Source organism: Vidua chalybeata, chromosome 25 (assembly GCF_026979565.1).
Source record: "Vidua chalybeata isolate OUT-0048 chromosome 25, bVidCha1 merged haplotype, whole genome shotgun sequence".
Lineage (NCBI taxonomy): Eukaryota > Metazoa > Chordata > Aves > Passeriformes > Viduidae > Vidua > Vidua chalybeata.
The window spans coordinates 5,804,562-5,823,405 of record NC_071554.1 but is presented as its reverse complement, the minus strand read 5'-3'; the positions used below and the strand labels follow the sequence as shown (position 1 = coordinate 5,823,405).

General features: G+C 51.5%; 1 protein-coding gene across 4 annotated transcripts; it reads left to right on the top strand.

Moving 5' to 3' along the window:
- Positions 1 to 214: 214 nt before the first annotated feature.
- Positions 215 to 18,281, top strand: ZCCHC17 (zinc finger CCHC-type containing 17). Of its 4 annotated transcripts, none has more exons than XM_053964809.1 (8): positions 215 to 361; positions 494 to 602; positions 1,988 to 2,045; positions 4,547 to 4,647; positions 6,515 to 6,606; positions 7,735 to 7,835; positions 10,219 to 10,370; positions 17,595 to 18,281. In XM_053964809.1, the coding sequence occupies exons 2-8, from the start codon at positions 561 to 563 to the stop codon at positions 17,766 to 17,768; spliced, it is 720 nt and encodes a 239-aa protein (XP_053820784.1). In that variant the 5' UTR covers positions 215 to 361; positions 494 to 560; the 3' UTR covers positions 17,769 to 18,281. The 4 variants fall into 4 exon arrangements, with proteins under 4 accessions (XP_053820784.1, XP_053820785.1, XP_053820787.1 ...); XM_053964810.1 differs by lacking the exon at positions 17,595 to 18,281 and adding an exon at positions 17,400 to 17,587; XM_053964812.1 differs by lacking the exon at positions 17,595 to 18,281 and adding an exon at positions 11,569 to 12,192.
- Positions 18,282 to 18,844: the final 563 nt, after the last annotated feature.

Here is an 18,844-nt window from a genome sequence, read left to right as displayed (position 1 = left end):
GCCGCGCCCGCCGCGCTGATTGGCGGAGCGCCGGGGATGTCCCGCCCCCCCGTCGCCGTGCCGGCGCGCCGAGGATCCAGCGGGGAGCGCGGCGACTTCTGGCGCGCCTCGCTCTGATTGGAGGAGGGCGGGAGCTGGGGAGCATGGGTAACGCTGATTGGCTGTGGGCCGCCACCCAGCAACATTGCGCGCTGTGATTGGCGGGGAGCGCGGCCTCTCATCGTGAGGGGGCAATGGCGGCGGCGGCCGGGGGAGGCTGAGGCGGCGGCGGCGCGTTGGAGTTGCTGCCGCGGGCGCTGACGAGCCCCCGCCGCCCCGCGGGCTCCGGGAGGAGCCGTCTTGTCCCGCCGCGCCGGTCCGGGTCAGTTCTGCACCGGAGCACTGCGGGTTCCGTTCGGGTCCGTCCCCGCGGCCCTCAAGCCGCTGAGCCCCGAGGGCTCCGTGAGGGCTCTCCGGGGGTTTTCGGGCGTTCATGAAATGTTTCTTTCCTCAGCATCCCGCGGAGGAGATGCGGTAGCGAGGGGTGACTCCGGCTGGCTGTCACGGCACCTTGGGAGGCGATGGAGCCGCTGCCCGAGCTCTACTCCATCTTCCAGGGCGAGGTGCGGGGAGCGGCTGCCGCGGCCCGGGCCGTGCTCGGGGGGAATTTGTTCTGTCCGTTCGCTCGGGGCTTAGCGCGGGGTGGCGGAGGGCTCTGAGCAGCTGCACACGCCTGTGCCCGTGGAGCCGTACATGTGCAGCTCTGGGGGCAGCAGGGGAGAGGCGGCTCTGCCCTCTTCTGTCCCCCGATCCCCCACGGGCAGAGCTCGGAATTCCAACAGCAGCGGCACCTGGAGCTGCCGGAGAGAGCCCAGAGGAACCCACGGAGCTGCTCCAGGGCTGGAGCCAGGCTGGGAGAGCTGGGGGTGCTGCCCTGGAGAGGAGAAGGCTCCAGGGAGAGCTCAGAGCCCCTGCAGGGCCTGAAGGGGCTCCAGGAGAGCTGCAGAGGGACTGGGGACAAGGCCTGCAGGGACAGGAGCCAGGGAATGGCTCCCAGTGCCAGAGGGCAGGGCTGGATGGGATCTTGGTGTGAAAAACGCCAATCACTTGGTTTTTAAAATTTTAAAAGTTTAATAATAATAGAATGGTTATAAAAATAGTAATACAATTAGACAATTACAAGACAATAAAAAGCAAAGAATTATGGACGTCCAGATGCTCTTGGGCACTTAAGCCACGACAAGCATGCCTCGTGAACAAAGGAATCACCTTAAAAGCAATAGCCTGTTGCATATGCAAAACACTTCATGATTATGCATATATTTTATTTAAAACAAGAAATTCGTCTGGTACTTGTCAAAAAGTTTCTGTTAATCCCCACGCGCCTTCGAGTCTAAGTCAGGCTTGAAGAAGTTCATTTCTGTTGATAAGGAAAGCCATAAATTCCTCTCCTCTGGAAAGTTTAGGGGTTTCTGTAATTGTTATCTTTGTGCGAAGAATTTCTTGATTATCCCATCTCTTTCTTGAGCTGGTTAAAAAGTATCTTACATAGTATAGTTTCTATTTTAACATTGTGTTATAACCTAAAAATACATTCAGCACACTACTTGAAAGAATTAATACAGCACAACTTCCCAACGTTACACATATAACATTCATTGTAACATTTGCGTAAAGCCGATCATAAAATATGCATTTTTCACACTGGGAATTGGGAATTGTTCCCTGGCAGGGTGGGGAGGGGCTGGGCTGGAATTGCCAGAGCAGCTGGGGTTGCCCCTGGATCCCTGGCAGTGCCCAGGGCCAGGCTGGCACTGGGACACTCTGGGACACTGTGGGACACTCTGGGACACTGTGGGACAGAGGGAGGTGTCCCTGAGGGTGGCACCAGGTGGGGTTTGATGTCCCCCCAGCCCAGGCCATGCCTCTCTGGCAGTCCCAGATCGGGTGGGCTGTGCCCCGTTTGGGAAGGGCTGTCCCTCAGCTCTGCTGTGGATTTGCTCCCCAGGTCGCTGCAGTGACAGATTATGGAGCCTTTATCAAAATCCCAGGCTGCAGGAAACAAGGTTGGTGTCTCTGCAGTGGTTTCATTTGGTGTGGCCAAGGCAAGCAGCCTTGAGTTAGAATTAAATTAAATTAGCGTTAAATTAATTAATCAGAATAAAAAACTTTCCAAAATTTATTAATTTTCTTTTATTTATTAATTTAATCAATTCTGTTATTTTATTTTATTCGTTTGTTAATGGTATTGCTAATTTTATTATGAATTTTATTATTTTATGTAATAAAACCAATAATAAAATTAGTAACAAAATGATTATTAAGCAATAATAAATTCATATTATTTATAGTAAAAGAAATTTAATAATGTTATTAATTTTTATTATGAAATATATTAATTTATTTCATTTATTTTATTTGTCAATTTTATTATAATTATTTTATTATTTTATTGATTTATTATTAATTTGATTTATTAATTGTATTAATGTTGTCATTCTATATTTATTCCATTAATTCATTATTTATTTATTACTTTATAGATAATTTATTAATTTGATTTATTAATTTATTAATCTGATTTATTAATTTTATTAATGTTATAATTCAAATTTTGTTTAATTAATTTATTATTAATTTGATTTATTAATTTTATTAATGTTATAATTTTTATTTCATTAATTATTAATTTATTAATTTTATTACTGTTCTAATTATATTTTTATTTTGTTACTTTATTATTTTCTTTATTAATTTTCTTAATGACATATTTTTATTACATTAATCATTAATTTTATTTATGAACCTATAGACAATTCTTCAATTTTATTTGTTAATTCTTTTCTCTATTAATTTTCTTCATGTTCTAATTCTATTTTTATTTGGTTAATTTATTATTAAATTTTCTTTATTCATTTTCTTCATGTTTGAATTCTCTTTTTATTTTGTTAAATTATTATTAATTTTCTTTATTAATTTTCTTCCTGTTCGAATTCTACTTTTATTTTGTTAATTTATTACTAAATTTTCTTTATTACTTTTCTTTGTGTTCGAATTCTACTTTTATTTTGTTAATTTATTACTAAATTTTCTTTATTCGTTTTCTTCATTTTTGAATTCTACTTTTATTTTGTTAATTTATTATTTTCTTTATTCATTTTATTAATGATATATTTTTATAGCATTAATTAATTATTAATTTTATTTATTAATTTATAGACAATTTATTAATTTATTATTTTCTTTATTCATTTTCTTCATGTTCGAATTCTGTTTTTATTTTGTTAATTTATTATTTTCTTTATTAATTGTCTTCCTGTTCAAATTCTACTTTTATTTTGTTAATTTATTATTAATTTTCTTTATTCCTTTCCTTCCTGTTCTAATTCTCTTTTCATTCCTAATTCTAATGTTATTTTCCTTGTCTAAGTTCCCATTAATCCCATTTGCTGACTCACAATGTACCGGTGTGTACTCACTGCTGAGTGGCACCCGGTCCGTGCCCCCGCGTGGGGCGCCCATTGCCCCCATGTGGGGCGCCCATTGCCCCCGCGTGGGGCGCCCATTGCCGGGCGTGGGGCGCCCATTGCCCCGGCGTGGGGCGCCCATTGCCCCCGCGTGGGGCGCCCATTGCCCCCGCGTGGGGCACCCATTGCCCTGCGTGGGGCACCCATTGCCCCGGCGTGGGGCGCCCATTGCCTGGCGTGGGGCGCCCATTGCCTGGCGTGGGGCGCCCATTGCTCGGCGTGGGGCGCCCATTGCTCGGCGTGGGGCGCCCATTGCCTGGCGTGGGGCGCCCATTGCCCGGCATGGGGCACCCATTGCCCCCGCATGGGGCACCCATTGCCCCTGCGTGGGGCGCCCGTTGCCCGGCGTGGGGCACCCATTGCCCCCGCGTGTGGTGCCCATTGCCCCGCGTAGGGCGCCCATTGCCCGGCGTGGGGTGCCCATTGCCCGGCGTGGGGCGCCCATTGCCCCGGCGTGGGGCGCCCATTGCCCGGCATGGGGCACCCATTGCCCCGTGTGGGGCGCCCATTGCCCAGCGTGGGGCGCCCATTGCCCGGCGTGGGGCGCCCATTGCCCCCACGTGGGGCGCCCATTACCCGGCGTGGGACGCCCATTGCCCCCGCGTGGGGCACCCATTGCCCCGGCGTGGGGCACCCATTGCCCCGGCGTGGGGCGCCCATTGCCTGGCGTGGGGTGCCCATTGCCTGGCGTGGGGCACCCATTGCTCGGCGTGGGGCGCCCATTGCCTGGCGTGGGGCACCCATTGCTCCGGCGTGGGGCACCCATTGCCCCGGCGTGGGGCGCCCATTGCCTGGCGTGGGGCACCCATTGCTCGGCGTGGGGCGCCCATTAGCCCCACGTGGGGCGCCCATTGCCCCCGCGTGGGGCGCCCATTGCCCGGTGTGGGGCGCCCATTGCCAACATGTGGGGCGCCCATTGCCCGGCGTGGGGCGCCCATTGCCACCGCGTGGGGCGCCCATTGCCCAGCATGGGGCGCCCATTGCCCGGCGCAGGGCGGCTGGGAGCGCCGCTCATGTCCCTGTGTCCTTGCCCGCTGCAGGCCTCGTGCACAGGACTCAGCTGTCCTCGTGCCCTGTGGACAGCCCCGCAGAGGTGCTCGCCGTGGGGGACACGGTCTGGGTGAAGCTCGTCGGCAGAGAGGTGAGCCCAGCGAGAATCCGTGTCCTGGCTGCTCCTCACCGCCGGCGACGGACGGACACGGGGCATCTCTGCGGCCAGGCCTTGGAACTTGGGTGTTGGGGAAGATGAAACAGGCAAGCCTTATAAATATGAGTTAGAAAATGCAGATATTGAGATGGGAACAAGCTTTGAGATACCAAACCTTGGTTACTGAGCAACTAGAAAACAACAGTATAGCCAGACTGAAAGCAGTCCCTCTGATTAAACAATGCCCTGCACCTACAGACAGGCCCCAGGGTCAGAGGGAATGCTCTGTGTATGGTTCATCCCACACCTGTAACCCTCCCTGAAGCATCAGGTGTCTGTGATCCCACTGGCCCAAGTCCTGTTCCAGCCCACCTTGAAGCCCTGATAAGGTATGGCCGAGGGACTGGACGCTCTCTTGGGATCCTCACCTGGAACCCTCTCTCCCTCCTCTCCCTGGGCCTGCCGCGAGCTGTGGCTGGCAGCTCCAAGCAGGGCCCTTCACCCTTTATAATACACCACAACTTCTAGGACCTGACTTCAGAGATCCCTCGTCTCCATCCATCCAAACCGTCCTGGAGCCCAGCACTCTCTACACTTGTGCTTTATTGCCAAGGGCGAGGGTGCAGGGCCCTGCTTGGGGCTGCCAGCCACAGCTCTGAGCAGGCCCCAGAGAGCAAGAGAGGGCAAGAGTAGGGGCAGGCCCCAAAGAGTAAGAGAGAGAGCAAGAAACGGCAAGAGTAGGAGCAGGCCCAAGAGAGAGGTGAGAGCAAGAGTAGGAGCAGGCCCAAAAGAGCAAGAGAGGGCAAGAGTAGGAGCAAGAGTATGAATAAGTGTGAGTGAAGTTCCCATTACAATACAATAAATCTCCTTCTGTGCTGAATATTCTAATTTTCACTAACCGATCTAGTACAAGATACAAATCCTACAGCATTTACAAATAGCTATGCAGCAATATACAGCTAGCTATATATAGCAAGATACAAATCTTACAGCATTTAGCCTATAAGAATCATGACATTACCACACTGTCACATTTTAAACCCTAAAAACTACTTGTATAAATCTTATAGGTAAATATATATCCTGTAGGTAAACCCTACAGCGTATAAGAATCATGACATTACCCTACTGTGTTTCATTTTAAACCCTAAAAACTACTCTTTGGGCCAAGCTGGCAGCAGGGTCTGCTCTGACCCTTGGAGCTGTCTGCAAGCAGAGGGTGTTGTTTCATCAAAAGGGGATTGCCTTCAGCCAGCCATGCCATTGTTTTCCAGTTGTTCAGTGACCAAGGCTTGGTGTCTCAAAGCTTGCTTTCATTTCAATCTCACTTGTAGTTTCTATATTCTCAAAATCTTTTGCCAGGCAATCATATTTGTAAGGCTTTCCTGTTTCATCTCCCCCAACATTCATTAACGTTTTTGGGTCATTTATTGTGGCATTCACATATCCTCTGAACACAGAGAGACTTAACTTTCTCAGGATTTCTCCTGAGAGAAGCAGAGAAAAGAGAATCAAAGCAATTCTTGGCTCATTTGCTGCTCCCTGTTTGTGCCCACGTGGAATGTGGTCTGGGGATTGTTTACCCAAGGTGATGGCTTGGTTGGATTCTGGTGATGGTGTTTTGGATTCATTGACCAGTTGGATCCACAGCTGTGTCAGGACTCTCAGCAGAGAGTCTTTTCATTAATGATACAGTTAGATAGTGATAGTTCTTATTAGTGTAATATAGTTCTAGTATAATACAGTTTAATAAAGTAATTAATTAGCCTTCTGAAATCATTAGAGTCCTACACATCATTCTTCCCGCGCGTCGGGCGTCCCAGCACCGATAATTCATCCTGCTAATTTGTGTGTTTTCCAGATGAAGGATGACAAACTGAAGCTCTCCCTCTCCATGAAGGTTGTTCACCAAGGCACGGGGAAGGACCTGGATCCCAACAACGTTTCCCTTGAGTGGGTAAATCTGAGCAGAACAGAGGGGATGGCTTCCCACAGGGAAGGACACAGGGAATGGTTTCCACTGCCAGAGGGCAGGGCTGTGTGGCAGCAGCTCTGTGGCCACAGAGAGAAACACAACCTTCCCAGGCATCGTGCTGGGGAAGGCTGTGAGAAGATCAGAGAAACAATTCTTATCTTCACTTGCTGCACCTGTTGTTGTGAACATGTGGAATGTGTTACAGAGATTTGTTTACCAAAGGGTGGTTTCTTAATTAGCCAGTGGTGATAGTGTTTTGATTAGAGGACCAATTAAGTCTACCTTAATTGTAACTGTCTATAAAAGCAATGGGTTTCTTAAAAAAGATAGATATTGATCAACCTTCTGGGAATCATGGAATCAATGTTGATTATTACCTGGCCAGGGGCTCGTTCCCAAGACAGGGATGGATGGGATGTTGGGAAGGAATTGTTCCCTGGCAGGGGCTGGGCTGGAATTGCCAGAGCAGCTGTGGCTGCCCCTGGGTCCCTGGCAGTGCCCAAGGCCAGGTCAGCTCTGCTCTTTGGGTTTAGAAAGTTTTACTTTGCAAGTATCCAGGTTTTGCATGGGGGACTGTTGTGGGAAATCCAGGACTCCTGCACAACTGAGCAGTATGATCCAGCAGAAGCCTTTATTGTTTACATTACACACACTTTTACAGATTCTACAAACTACTCAGATCACACTTCTTGATTGGTGCCTTTGTCTTGCTGCCTCGTTCTCTGCCTGCATTTCTCTCAGTATGTGATTGGTTACATCCAGGTGTTTCACAGCCCTCTCTTATCCAGTTCTTGTGCTCTTGGTATTCGTTTTCTCAGCCTCTCCTTTCTTAATTTAGCACAATTTATGTTCCAATAGCCTTGACGAATTCCTGAGGCTTTGATAACAGACTCAGAAGCAGGCTGGCTGGTGCACACTATGGCCTTACCCCTGCAAACACACTGCAACAGGAGACATTTACAGATGTGATCTCAAAATCAGTGAAATCTCCAATCAGCAATCCAAAACCACCACAACACTTAACCTCTAAAAGCCTTGCGGTCGTACAAAAATGAGGGATTAAAGATGAGAATGGATTGAAAATGGAACTGTTCTTGTCCTCCCAGTCAGGAGGAGAGGAGGAAACGCACCTTCAGGGACTACACGAGCCAGAAGATCACCCTGGAGGCTGTGCTGAACACGGTGTGCAAGAAATGTGGCTGCAAAGGTGGGTCTGGGCTGCTTCTTCATTTCTCTGTCCAGCCAGGCAGTGACCCTTGCTGGGGTTGTATCAGTGTCTCCCTCGTAGTTAGAATTCCAGAGTGGTTTGAGTTGGGAGGGACCTTAAATCCCACCTGATTCCAGTCCCCAGGGACACTTTCCACCATCCCAGGCTGCTCCAAACCCCAGTGTCCAACCTGACCTTGGACACTTCAGGGATTCAGGGGCAGCCACAGTTGCTGACATGGTTACATGTGGTTGTAAGGACTGAATTTTGGTTCCATGTTTGTCCTTTAGAGGAGGGAGTTTTTTATGTCTTGCTACAAACCCAAAATATTTAGTTCAAGTCCTTTTAAAAAAAAAGTTTATTTCTTAAAATCACACCCCTTTGGGCTACTGGTGAGGGGCCAGTGGAGGCCACAAAGATGATGAAGGACTGGAGAGATGAGGAGAGACTGAGGGAGCTGGGCTTGATTGTTGTAGAGAAGAAAACTGAGAGGGAATCCATCAATCCACACAAATATCTCCAGGGGGTGTCAGAGGATGGTGCAGACTCTGCTCAAGGAGTGATGGCCAGAAACTGAAACACAATGAGCTCCACCTTGCTGTGAGGAAGAGCTGCTGTCCATGGGGAGTGGCAGAGCTCTGGAACAGGGAGGGAGGCAAGTCTGCCTCTCTGGAGCCATCCCAGCCCCCTGGATGTGTCCTTGTGTCACCTCTTCCAGGGGATCTCCAGAGCTCCCTTCAACCCCAACCATTCTGTGCTTCCTGCTGGGAGGCAGAATCATTTAGGTTGGAAAAGAGCGCCAAGGACATCGAGTCCAAGCTGTGCCTGGTCCCCACCTTGTCCCCAGCCCAGAGCTCTGAGTGCCACCTCCAGGAATTCCTGGGACACCTCCAGGGATGGGCACTCCAAACCCCCCTGGGCAGTTCCAAGGCCTGAGCCCCCTTTCCATGGGGAAATTCCTGCTGATTCCACCCTGAGCCTGCCCTGGCCCAGCCTGAGGCCGTTCCCTCTCCTCCTGTCCCTGTTCCCTGGAGCAGAGCCCGACCCCCCCGGCTGTCCCCTCCAGGCAGGAGCTGTGCAGAGCCACAAGGTCCCCCCTGAGCCTCCTTTTCTCCAGGCTGAGCCCCTTCCCAGCTCCCTCAGCCTCTCCTGGGGCTGCAGCCCTATTCCCTGAGCAGCACAGAGTCCCTGGGCTCACCTGCCATCCGTGTTGTAGTGCAGCTCCATGACAGCCCCGCTGTGTCCCTTCAGGGTGGCAAAGTTGTCACAGTCCCCGTAGACGTTCCAGAGCACTGGGGGACAGCAAGGGACAGCTGAGCACAGGAAAAGCTCGGGAACAGCCCCTGCTGTGCATGGAGCTGCTCTTGGGGCTCTCAGCAAAGTGGAGGGTGGACCATCCCCACTGCTGAGTCCCAGCTGGGACAATTACTTTGAGTTTGGTTTTTAAGAAGCAAACAAACCTTCAGCAGGTGGTCCCAGTGTGAACAACCATCAGTGGAAGCTCCAGCTCAGCTGGTGGCACACTGGAGCTGTGTCTTAGAGCTAACACCAAGTTTGTGGCCTGCTGAAATGATGTCCTGCCTGGTTCAGCAGTGTGAAGACTTTGTGGTGCCCTTCAGTAGATTTATTCAAGTTGCTGAGGTACAAAGTAGTTTCTTGTGCAGGAGTTTTTGCTGTGCCCTACTTGTGTTTCTTAGAGGAAATGGTTAATGGGGCTCGTGCTGTTCTGGAGGAGGTTAACGCTGAGTGTGGGCTCTGTAGTCGTACAGAATTATCCTTAAAACACTATTTTAAAGAATTCTTACTATTTAAAGAACTATTATGTATAAAACACTATTTTAAAGAACCCCAAAACCAGGATTATACCTATTTTCAATCTGCTTTTTAATAATGGTGTCTCCTCCTAACAGCAGGTGCTGGCTCTCCAAATTCCCACTGCAGCTCCTTAGTAGGTCAACTTTGATATCTCCAGAGTAGAAAGAGTAGAACCAGAAGAGCTGAATTTCTCTCTCTTTGTGGCTTTAGCTCATTTTCCAGGTGCCAGTCACACCACTTTACCTTTCCCCCATTCTTTTCTGGGCTGATTAAGCCCCTGCAGAGACAGATTTTTACTTGTTGAGACAAGAATATTTTCCTTTTTTGCCTAACTAATCCCTCCAGAATGACCTGGGTTATTTTGTTCCCTGGCCTGTTTAATCAGGGCATGTTCAACCAGGTGAAATTTCAGGATAAAAAATGTCCAGTGTAGATTTTCTCCTTGCGACTGATAATCAAAAAGAGCCTTGGCAGCACTTCAGGTGTATAAAGTGCATTTGTTAAAAAAAGAACAAAAAAAAAAAGGAAGAGGGGCTGGGTTGTTCCTTCAAACACCTTTTTCTCCTAGGTCACTTTGCCAAGGAGTGTTTCATGCAGCCTGGAGGAACCAAATACAGCCTCATTCCAGAGGAGGAGGAGGAAGAGGAGGGGGCAGCAGCAGGACGTGAAGGAGATAAAAAGATCAGCCAGGCTGAGGAGTCTTCAAAAAAGAGGAAAAAGGTATGAGGTGGCCTCTGGCTGGCCTGGAAAAGGAAATGGGGATTGGGAATTTGCTCTGTAGTTACAGTTGAGTTACTCCAGCAAGGTGGGTGTGAGTAGCCAGCTGTGGCTGAGAAGGTGCCTCAGTTTTGGGCAGGTTCTGTAGCAAAACCAGAATCTCCTCTGCAGATTTCTTACTAATTCTTAGGTTTTCTCCTTTTGTTGTCAAGCTGCCTTCAAGCTGGTTTTGTGCTACAACACACAGCCCTCAAAAGATATTCTTAGAGTGAGAAAAAGATGATTATTGTTTTTCCTGGTCTTTATGAGGCTCTGCAGGCATTGCTTCAGTGTCCTGAATTCCTGTGATTCCTACTTTCCTCCTTTCTCCTGCCCTCACGCTTTCCTTTGATGTGGACTCGGTGCCCTGCTGGCTCCAGGGATATCCTGACCCTGCCAGAGCTGTGGGAGTTGGGTTTATCTGCATACTCTGGGGGAAAATCCCTGGCTGTGTTTGCACAGGGAGCATTCCCAGGCTCCAGAGCATTTTCTGTCCCTGTGAAAATGGCACCAGATCAGAGACATTTCCCAGGCTGTGTTTGACCCCTGGCTGGGAGCAGGATGAGATAAAATAAAACACAGGTGAGACTTGAACCCGAGCCAGGAGCTTTTGGTGCTCAGGTTTATTCAGGGATGAGTATTCACAGAATCCCAGGGGGTTTGGGGTGGAAGGGACATTAAATCCCATCCCACCCCTGCCACGTGCCCAGGTTGCTCCAAGCCCCATCCAGCCTGGCCTGGGACACATCCAGGGACAGCCACAACCCAGTTCAAGACTTCACTAAATAACTTCTTCCATTAGCCCCTTCACAGTCCCACTTTTAATTACTCTTCCAAAGCCCTTTCTCTATTTTTTCCCCTCTTTCCAACTCTATGGCCTCTCTGTATCCCTGGAGAGTGGCAACAGGCAGAAAAGGCTCAAGTTATTTAAAAGTTTTGGGGAAAAAATGCACAACAAAGTGCACAAATAGCACAAACTGCTTGTTATCCTGCCCCTGCCCATCCACCAGCATGGGGATTCCCAGTGGAGTCTTGCCCTGCTGACACTACAGGAAATGTGGGTCACTGTCCTGAATTTGTTCCTGATTTTTTGGGGGGGTTGGTGGATTAATAGCTTTCCTTGAAATCTCACTTGTTCCTTTGATCTCCCTCCCTTCTCAAGGGTGACATCAAAAGTTGTCAGATGTTTTCCAGAGCTGGAATAATAAAACTTTGAGCTTTTTTGGAGGCAGGATGTGGGATCCTGGAGATGAATGGTTCCCTTGTAGTCTGGAGTGCCTGCTGTGATCTTGTCTGGGAGCCATCATGTGCTTCCCTGCTTGCCTGGAGCTCCAGGGATTTACAGCACGTGGAAATAGCTCTGTGGATTCAGGGACAATCTCCTTGCTGACCTGTCCCCTCCCATGTGTGTGACACCAGTGTGGCCCTGGGGTTTTTAAATGAGAGCAGGGAGCTGCCAGCTCCCAAGGGATTCCATCTCCACTGAGTGTCAGAGCAATAAAATTAATATTTGTGATTGTTCAGGATCAGCATTTTGTGCTTTCCTGGATCTGATGTTTCCTTGCAGATTCTGGGGTTTTTCTCCTCTTCCCCGAGATTCCTCCATGGTCCTCACCCCCTTTTTTTTTTCACCTTGACTTCCCAGTGGTTCCCAGCTCCTGTTTTCCCTCCTGCCTGAGCCCCCCAGTATTTCCAGGCTGGAGCTGGATTCAGGTCTCTGTGTGGGAGTGGCACTGGTGTGACAGTGACACATCCTTGGGTGGCAGCACTGAGCCCTGTCCTGTGTGCTGTATAATCCCTGAGAAAATGGGTGATGCAGGGGGAAGGGGAGAGGCTGGAGGGTGTGCAGGGAAGGGAATGGGCTGGAGGATCCTGAGGGAGCTGGGAGAAAAGGAGGCTCAGGGGGGACCTTGTGGCTCTGCACAGTTCCTGCCAGGAGGGGACAGCCGGGGGGATGCTCCCAGGGAATGAGGGGTTGGGGTGAGAGCAAACAGCCTCAGGTTGTGCTCAGGGAGGTTTAGGGTAGCCACTGCTCAGCAAGTTAGAAAAAAGAGACACCTAAAGGTTTTCTCCTTGTGTGCAGCCTGCCAGACCAATAACAGGGCTGTTCTCCCCATCCCTGTACCTTCAACACAAGAGTGTGGCTGCTCCCTTCTCCTCTGTCCCAGAACAGGGCAAGATTGCACTGAAATGCAAAGTAAAAGCCAGCAGACACTGAGCCACTGCTCCAGAATTGCCATGTTTGCTGTCCCTGCACCAGGAGAAGGCAGGGGGATTGCACCTGCTCTGACCCCATCTCTGCTTCAAACCACCCCTGACTTCCATGCCCCCGCAGCAATCTGGATGTTTTGAAGGTTTATGGAGGGGTTCTCCCCCCTGCACCCCTGACTTCTCTTTGAAGTTTTTGCTCCCTTGTCTGCTTTTCCCTTTTTATACCCTGGCTCCCATCCAGATACTTGGGAAAAATCCTTCACAGCAAGGGTTGATAAAACTGTCCTGGCACTGGTGGAGTCCCCATCCCTCCTAAGCCACGTGGATGTGGCACCTGGGGCCGTGCTGGTGGAGCTGGGGCCATGGTTGGACTGGCTTTTTTTGGAGGGCTTTTCCAACCCAAACAGTTCCAGGATTCCATGGTGCTGTGCCAGGGATGAGCCCTGGAGCCTGTCTGGGACAGCTGGGCAGGCCCAGGCCCTGTGTCCCTTCTCCTCCTGGGGTCACAGGGTGAAGGAGCTCCTGTGGGAACAGCAGTGTCCCTGCTGGGACTGCGTGGGAGGCAGGAGGCTGGGAATGGCTGAGCCCTTCTGATCCTGCTGCCTTTGTCTTCCAAGAAAAAAACCTGCAGTGCTGGCTGAGGGATAACCCCTTGCATTGAAATTCTCCAAGTTTATCCCATCTTCTGCTCACACAACCTCAAATTTGGGGGTTTAGATCCATTTCAAAGTTCCTTATGAGCTTTATTCCACATGGAGCAGCTCATCCCTGAGGTGGTTTTGGATGGCCTTTGGGACTGGGGCTTTTTGATGCCTTTACTGCTCTTTTCCCCACCTCGTGGAAGATTTCCAGATCTTCCTGCAGATCTTCATGTTAAAACCACACCTAAGTCTGTTCTTTGACCTGTGGCTCATCCAACCTTGGTCCATCCTTAGTTTCACTGGTTTTACTGGTTCCTCCATGGCATTAAGAGGGCACAGCCCTTCACACATTGTCTTAATTGAAATTTTTCTGAATCTGGCTGTCTTTATTTACTGCCTCTAGGCTGGGTTCTTCTCCTCAGCTTCATTCTGACTGCTCCTCCAACAAAGGATGCAAAAACACCTTTAGATTGGTGTAATGAATCTTGTTTGGAATGAAATTGGCTGGTGGAATGAGGATAAAGAACAAAATTAAGAAGCCTAGAAGGATTCCTGGCACACCCCAGGGGATGCAGACATTAGGAATCCATTCGAGTTTTTCACAAGGACAAGACACAGATTGTTGGAATGGGATCTTAACTCCTCAGAAAGGTCTGGTGAAAAATATTTCAACTTCTTGGACAGTTCTGGGCACTCCCCTCTTATCTCAACCCCAAATACCTTTCGGAGGAATGAGCTGTTCTGAGAGCACAGCCTGGAGCAGTTTCCTCACAAAGGACAGGAGGGAGCCTGGAGTGCTGGAGGGGCCCCTCTTGGAGGGCTTTCTGGAGCAGTAGGAAAGGAATTCCATGAAAAGCAGCTCTCAGGCTCCAGCCCAGCCTGCTGGCAGCTCCAACAGGGGCTTGGAGAGAGGTTTTGGAGCACTTTTTGTTGGGTTCTGATGTGATAATTGCATAGGTGGGGCAGGACGTGCAAGGAACCGTGAAGTGCAGCTCTGTGTGCTGGGAGCCCTCTGCACTGAGAGCTGCTTGGGCCAAATCCTCTCCAAATATTGCCCCAAAATGCTGGGTGTGCCCAGAGCTGAGCTGAGCTGGGTGTGCCCAGAGCTGAGCTGAGCTGGGTGTGCCAGAGCTGAGCTGAGCTGAGCTGAGCTGGGTGTGCCAGAGCTGAGCTGAGCTGAGCTGGGTGTGCCAGAGCTGAGCTGAGCTGAGCCCCATCCAGCACGGCTGGAGGGCATTGGGCAGCTCAGCGTGTCCCTGCTGGCACAAAGCTGGGCTTTGCTGGGCAGTCCCTGAGCTGGGAACACCCCCTGCACACTGAGTTCCTGGTGACCTCAGTGCTGAGCTCCCAGGCCTGGGATGCTGGAGTGAAGGGAAGGTCTGGAGCAGGATGATTTTGCAACTCCTGCTACTGAAAATCATAAAATCCTGGAATGGGTTGGGTTGGAAGGACCTTAAATCCCATCCAGTGCCATGGGCAGGGACACCTCCCGCTGTCCCCGGGTGTTCCAAAGCCCTTCCAGCCACGGAACAGCCACATTTATTCCTCTGGGAATGCTCAGCTCTCCTTGTGTCCAGCTGCACTTCCAGCCCAGGCTGTGCTGATTTGCTGCACTGGATGAATCAGAGAATCATGGAATATCCAGGGCTGGAAAAGACACACACAAGGATCACTTAGTTCAGCTCCTGACCCTGCACAGGACATCCCAAGAACCCCACTGTGTGCCAGAAAAGGGATTTGTTTCTCTTGGAGTGATTTTGGCTGTTAGAAGCCCCCAAAAAGGGGAGAGTGAGGGTTTGTTGATTTTTTTCCAGCCAGCACAATGCTCATGTGTGCTTTTTTGTCCCCTGCTCCATCCCCAGGAGCATCCTGTGTGTGACATCCTGTCCTGCCTTCAGCCCTCACATCCTGAGAAAGTTTCCCAAGCTCTGGAATGAAACTCTTGGTTGTGAAGGTCTTGTCAAACTTTCTCACCATGTGCACAAGCTGGAAAAGCTTGAGAAAATTCTCCTTGCTGCATCCCCTTCTCTGGAGGATTTAACTCCTTCCCATCCTCTTAGGGCTGGGAGGATTTGTTTTCTGCCTTTCCTCCTTGGGTCAGGGACTTTGCAGTGAGTCTGTTGTTACCCCACAGGAAAACAGACTCAGTTTTGGGTGACATTATTTGCTGTTATGGAGCTAAAATGTACCAAGGGTCTGGTGGGTGTGGAGCCACTCCATCCTCTGCTCCCTTCCCTGGAATCCCAGAGGACTCTGCTGGATGCTCAGCCCTGGGTGTTGTCTTTGCTCTTCCAGCTCCCTAAAAGAGTTGTTCTGTTTGATTAAAAATAAGCTGCCAGCTCCTTTCTTTTTTCCCCAGCTGGCAGCCTGGGCCTGGTGCTCGGACACCCAATCCAATTTGGGCACAGGTGCTTAAAAGCTGGGTTAGTCAGAGCCCTGAGCTGAGCTTGCCGGGCCACATTCCTCACTGGGGCTGTCCAAGCCTGTCCCAGGGCTTTGGTCACCTCAGTGGCCATCTCTGCTCCCTGAAACCCTCCTTGGCTTCTTTGCTTGAGTCCTCAAATAGGGCAAAAATTCCTGATCAGCCCCTCTGGAGCCAGGCTGGGAGAGCTGGGGGTGCTGCCCTGGAGAGGAGAAGGCTCCAGGGAGAGCTCAGAGCCCCTGCAGGGCCTGAAGGGGCTCCAGGAGAGCTGCAGAGGGACTGGGGACAAGGCCTGCAGGGACAGGAGCCAGGGAATGGCTCCCAGTGCCAGAGGGCAGGGCTGGATGGGATCTTGGGAATTGGGAATTGTTCCCTGGCAGGGTGGGGAGGGGCTGGGCTGGAATTGCCAGAGCAGCTGGGGCTGCCCCTGGATCCCTGGCAGTGCCCAAGGCCAGGCTGGACACTGGGGCTGGGAGCACTGGGACAGTGGGAGGTGTCCCTGCCATGGCAGGGGTGGAACTGGGTGGTTTCTCAGGTCCCTTCGACCCAAACCACTCCGTGGTGCTCAGACCTTTTGCCAGGAAAGGCTCTCACTGCCATGGCTGCAGCTGGTGCTGCTGTGCTGGCACAGAAAGCTGCAGCTGTGCACTGACCACGTGCAGGGTGCAGTTCCTTTAGGGGCCCATCCAGCTGCTTTCCCTTCACTTCCCAGAGCCAAGGGGAGGGAACACCTGAGTTTTTGCAGGATGGGTGTGTCAGGCCCTTGGGAGCTGCTGGCAGCATTCCTGCTCCCCGCTGGAAGGGGATGCAGGGGATGAACCCTGGCATCAGTCAGATCCTCTCCCCAGGCCTGTGTCCTGATTAAATATCCCCAAATTGCCATGCTGCATCATTAAACACTGCTGGTCTGCCTTGGGGTGATCCCAGTGCCCCCCAGGCCCGATCTCAGGGTAATCTCTGCCTGCTGCTTTGTCACACACCTCAAATTGGAGGGTTTAGATCCATTTCAGAGCTCCTCATGGGCTTTATTCCAACACCAGCTCTTCTCGTGCTGCAGTCTGGAGCTTCTGGTTCAGGGCTTTGCAGAAGCACAGCATGGGGGCAGTGCAGGGGGAGAGAGCAGCAGAGGCTGCAGGGGAGGGTGGAAGAGAAGTTTGGGAACAGGAGGGCGTGCAAGGAAAATTGGGAAGGGGGAGAGTGTATGAAGGAGTCAGCAGGATGGGGTGCAGGGGGAAGTTGGGGAGCAGAAGGGGTGCACAGGAAATTGGGGAGCAGGACAAGGTGCAATGGGAAGATGAGCAGGATGGGGTTCAGGAGAAATTGGGGAGCAGGAAGGGGTGCAGTGGGAAGTTGGGGTGCAGAGGAAATTGAGGAGCAGGAAGGGGCACAAAGGAAGTTGGGAAAGAGGAGGGGGTGGTGAAATCTTCAGGGAGGTTGTGCAAAGGGCCACATCTTGCAAGAGGGCACTGACCTCGTCCTGCTGCTCCACTGGGCTCTCCTGCCTGGAGCTGGGAGTGTTTGGGTGCTCCAGTGCTCCCGTCCTGGCAGGCTGGGGGCTGGTGGTGGGCTGGGGCTGCAGGGATGGTGCTCATGGCTGGTTTAGAAACCCAATTTTTGGGCAAAAAAGCTTCATCCTTCCAACTTTCACTAATAAAGAACAATGAAATAATGGAATGAGAGCAAGAACTCTCCTTCCATGAATTATCCCATGTTTTCCAGCCCTGGATTGCCACATTGTTGCCCTTCTGCTCCAATTCCTGCCCTGCTCTGAGGGCTGTCAGTGGTGATCAACTCCTGCCTCCTGGGGCACCGTGCCCTTTCCATGCGGGAGCAGGCCCAGAAGGGCTCGTGCTGCCCTGGTGAGCACCAGGGAGAGCACTCCCACATTCCCAGGCTTTTCCCGTGGTTTCCTAGGAGAAGAAGAAGAGGAAGAAGCACAAGGCCAAGCAGTCCTCGGAGTCGGACTCGGACAGCTCGGCCTCGGACAGCGACGGAGCTCAGCCCTCCAGTAAGAGGCCCAAGCACTCCGGGAAAGCCAGCAAGGCTCCCAAGAAGAAGAAGAAGAAGAAGAAGAAGCACAAGAAGTAGCCCTGGGGTGAGCAGGGCAGGCTGGGCTGCTGCCACGGCCATTCCCTGGTGCAGCCAGCGGGGATCAGCAGCTCTCCTGCTCCAGGGACAAGGAGTTTCCTTCTCAAAGTAATGTGGTGTTACGGGTGTTGACCTGGCTACGAGCTGTCCTCTGTCACCTTGGGCACAGGCTGTCCCTTTGTCCCACAGCTGCTGCCAGCACAGGCTCATGACACCCTGCAGGGCACCCCTGGTGTCCCGCTGGCAGCTGGGGGACAGCAGCCCTGCAGAGGTTGGGGTGACACAGCCAGGCCCACACCGTGGTGGGGACAGGGTTTGGTGGGACCACAACCCCCTGGCACAGAGCTCTGGGCTGCAAACCTGCCCCGGCTCCCTCGGTCTCTCCGCAAACACCAGGAGTGGAGGAGCAAGGAGCGAGTGGGGGAGTGCAGATACTGGGAGTAAACATGGACTGTGGAGTGTTTGCTGCCTTGGAAAGGGATGGAAAATAAATCTCTGCTCTCTCCAGCTGAACTTTGTACCAACTCTTTTCCTCTGTACCCTCCACACTTCATCTTGGGCAGGGGGAGAGCAGCGCTGGCTGCGTGGAGGAGATGGGAAAGGATTTTTTTGGGAAGTTCTGGCTGCTTCCCGAGGTTCCCTGGGGTGGGAAGGGGGTGTGTGGTGAGGTAACCCATAGGAGAAGCCTTCTGGAGGGAGCATAAATCTTGTAACTGGAGCTGAAGGTCAGGGGAAGGCATGGCAGGGGGAGGGTGCCAGGAGCAGCTCGGCCCTGCTGGGACAGATGTGAACGGGGGAAGGAGCCGCCCCTGCGGCCTCTGCCTCTGCAGGGAGCTGGGACTGCTGATGCAGCCTCCCCTTAGCCCTTCTCCTTCCCTGTGCTTCCCGCCCCGCTCCCCATGGCTGCATCCCCCTCTGGGGCCATTTCCCTTCCCAAATCCAGACACCAAGAGCTCGGGACCTTTGTTCCAGGGGAGCCTGCCCCTCTGGCCGGGGCTGTGGGGCTCCCTGCTGCCCCGGGGGAGCGGCCTGGCTGGGAGGGGCATTCCCGGAGCCAGCCAGAGCCGATCCCCGCA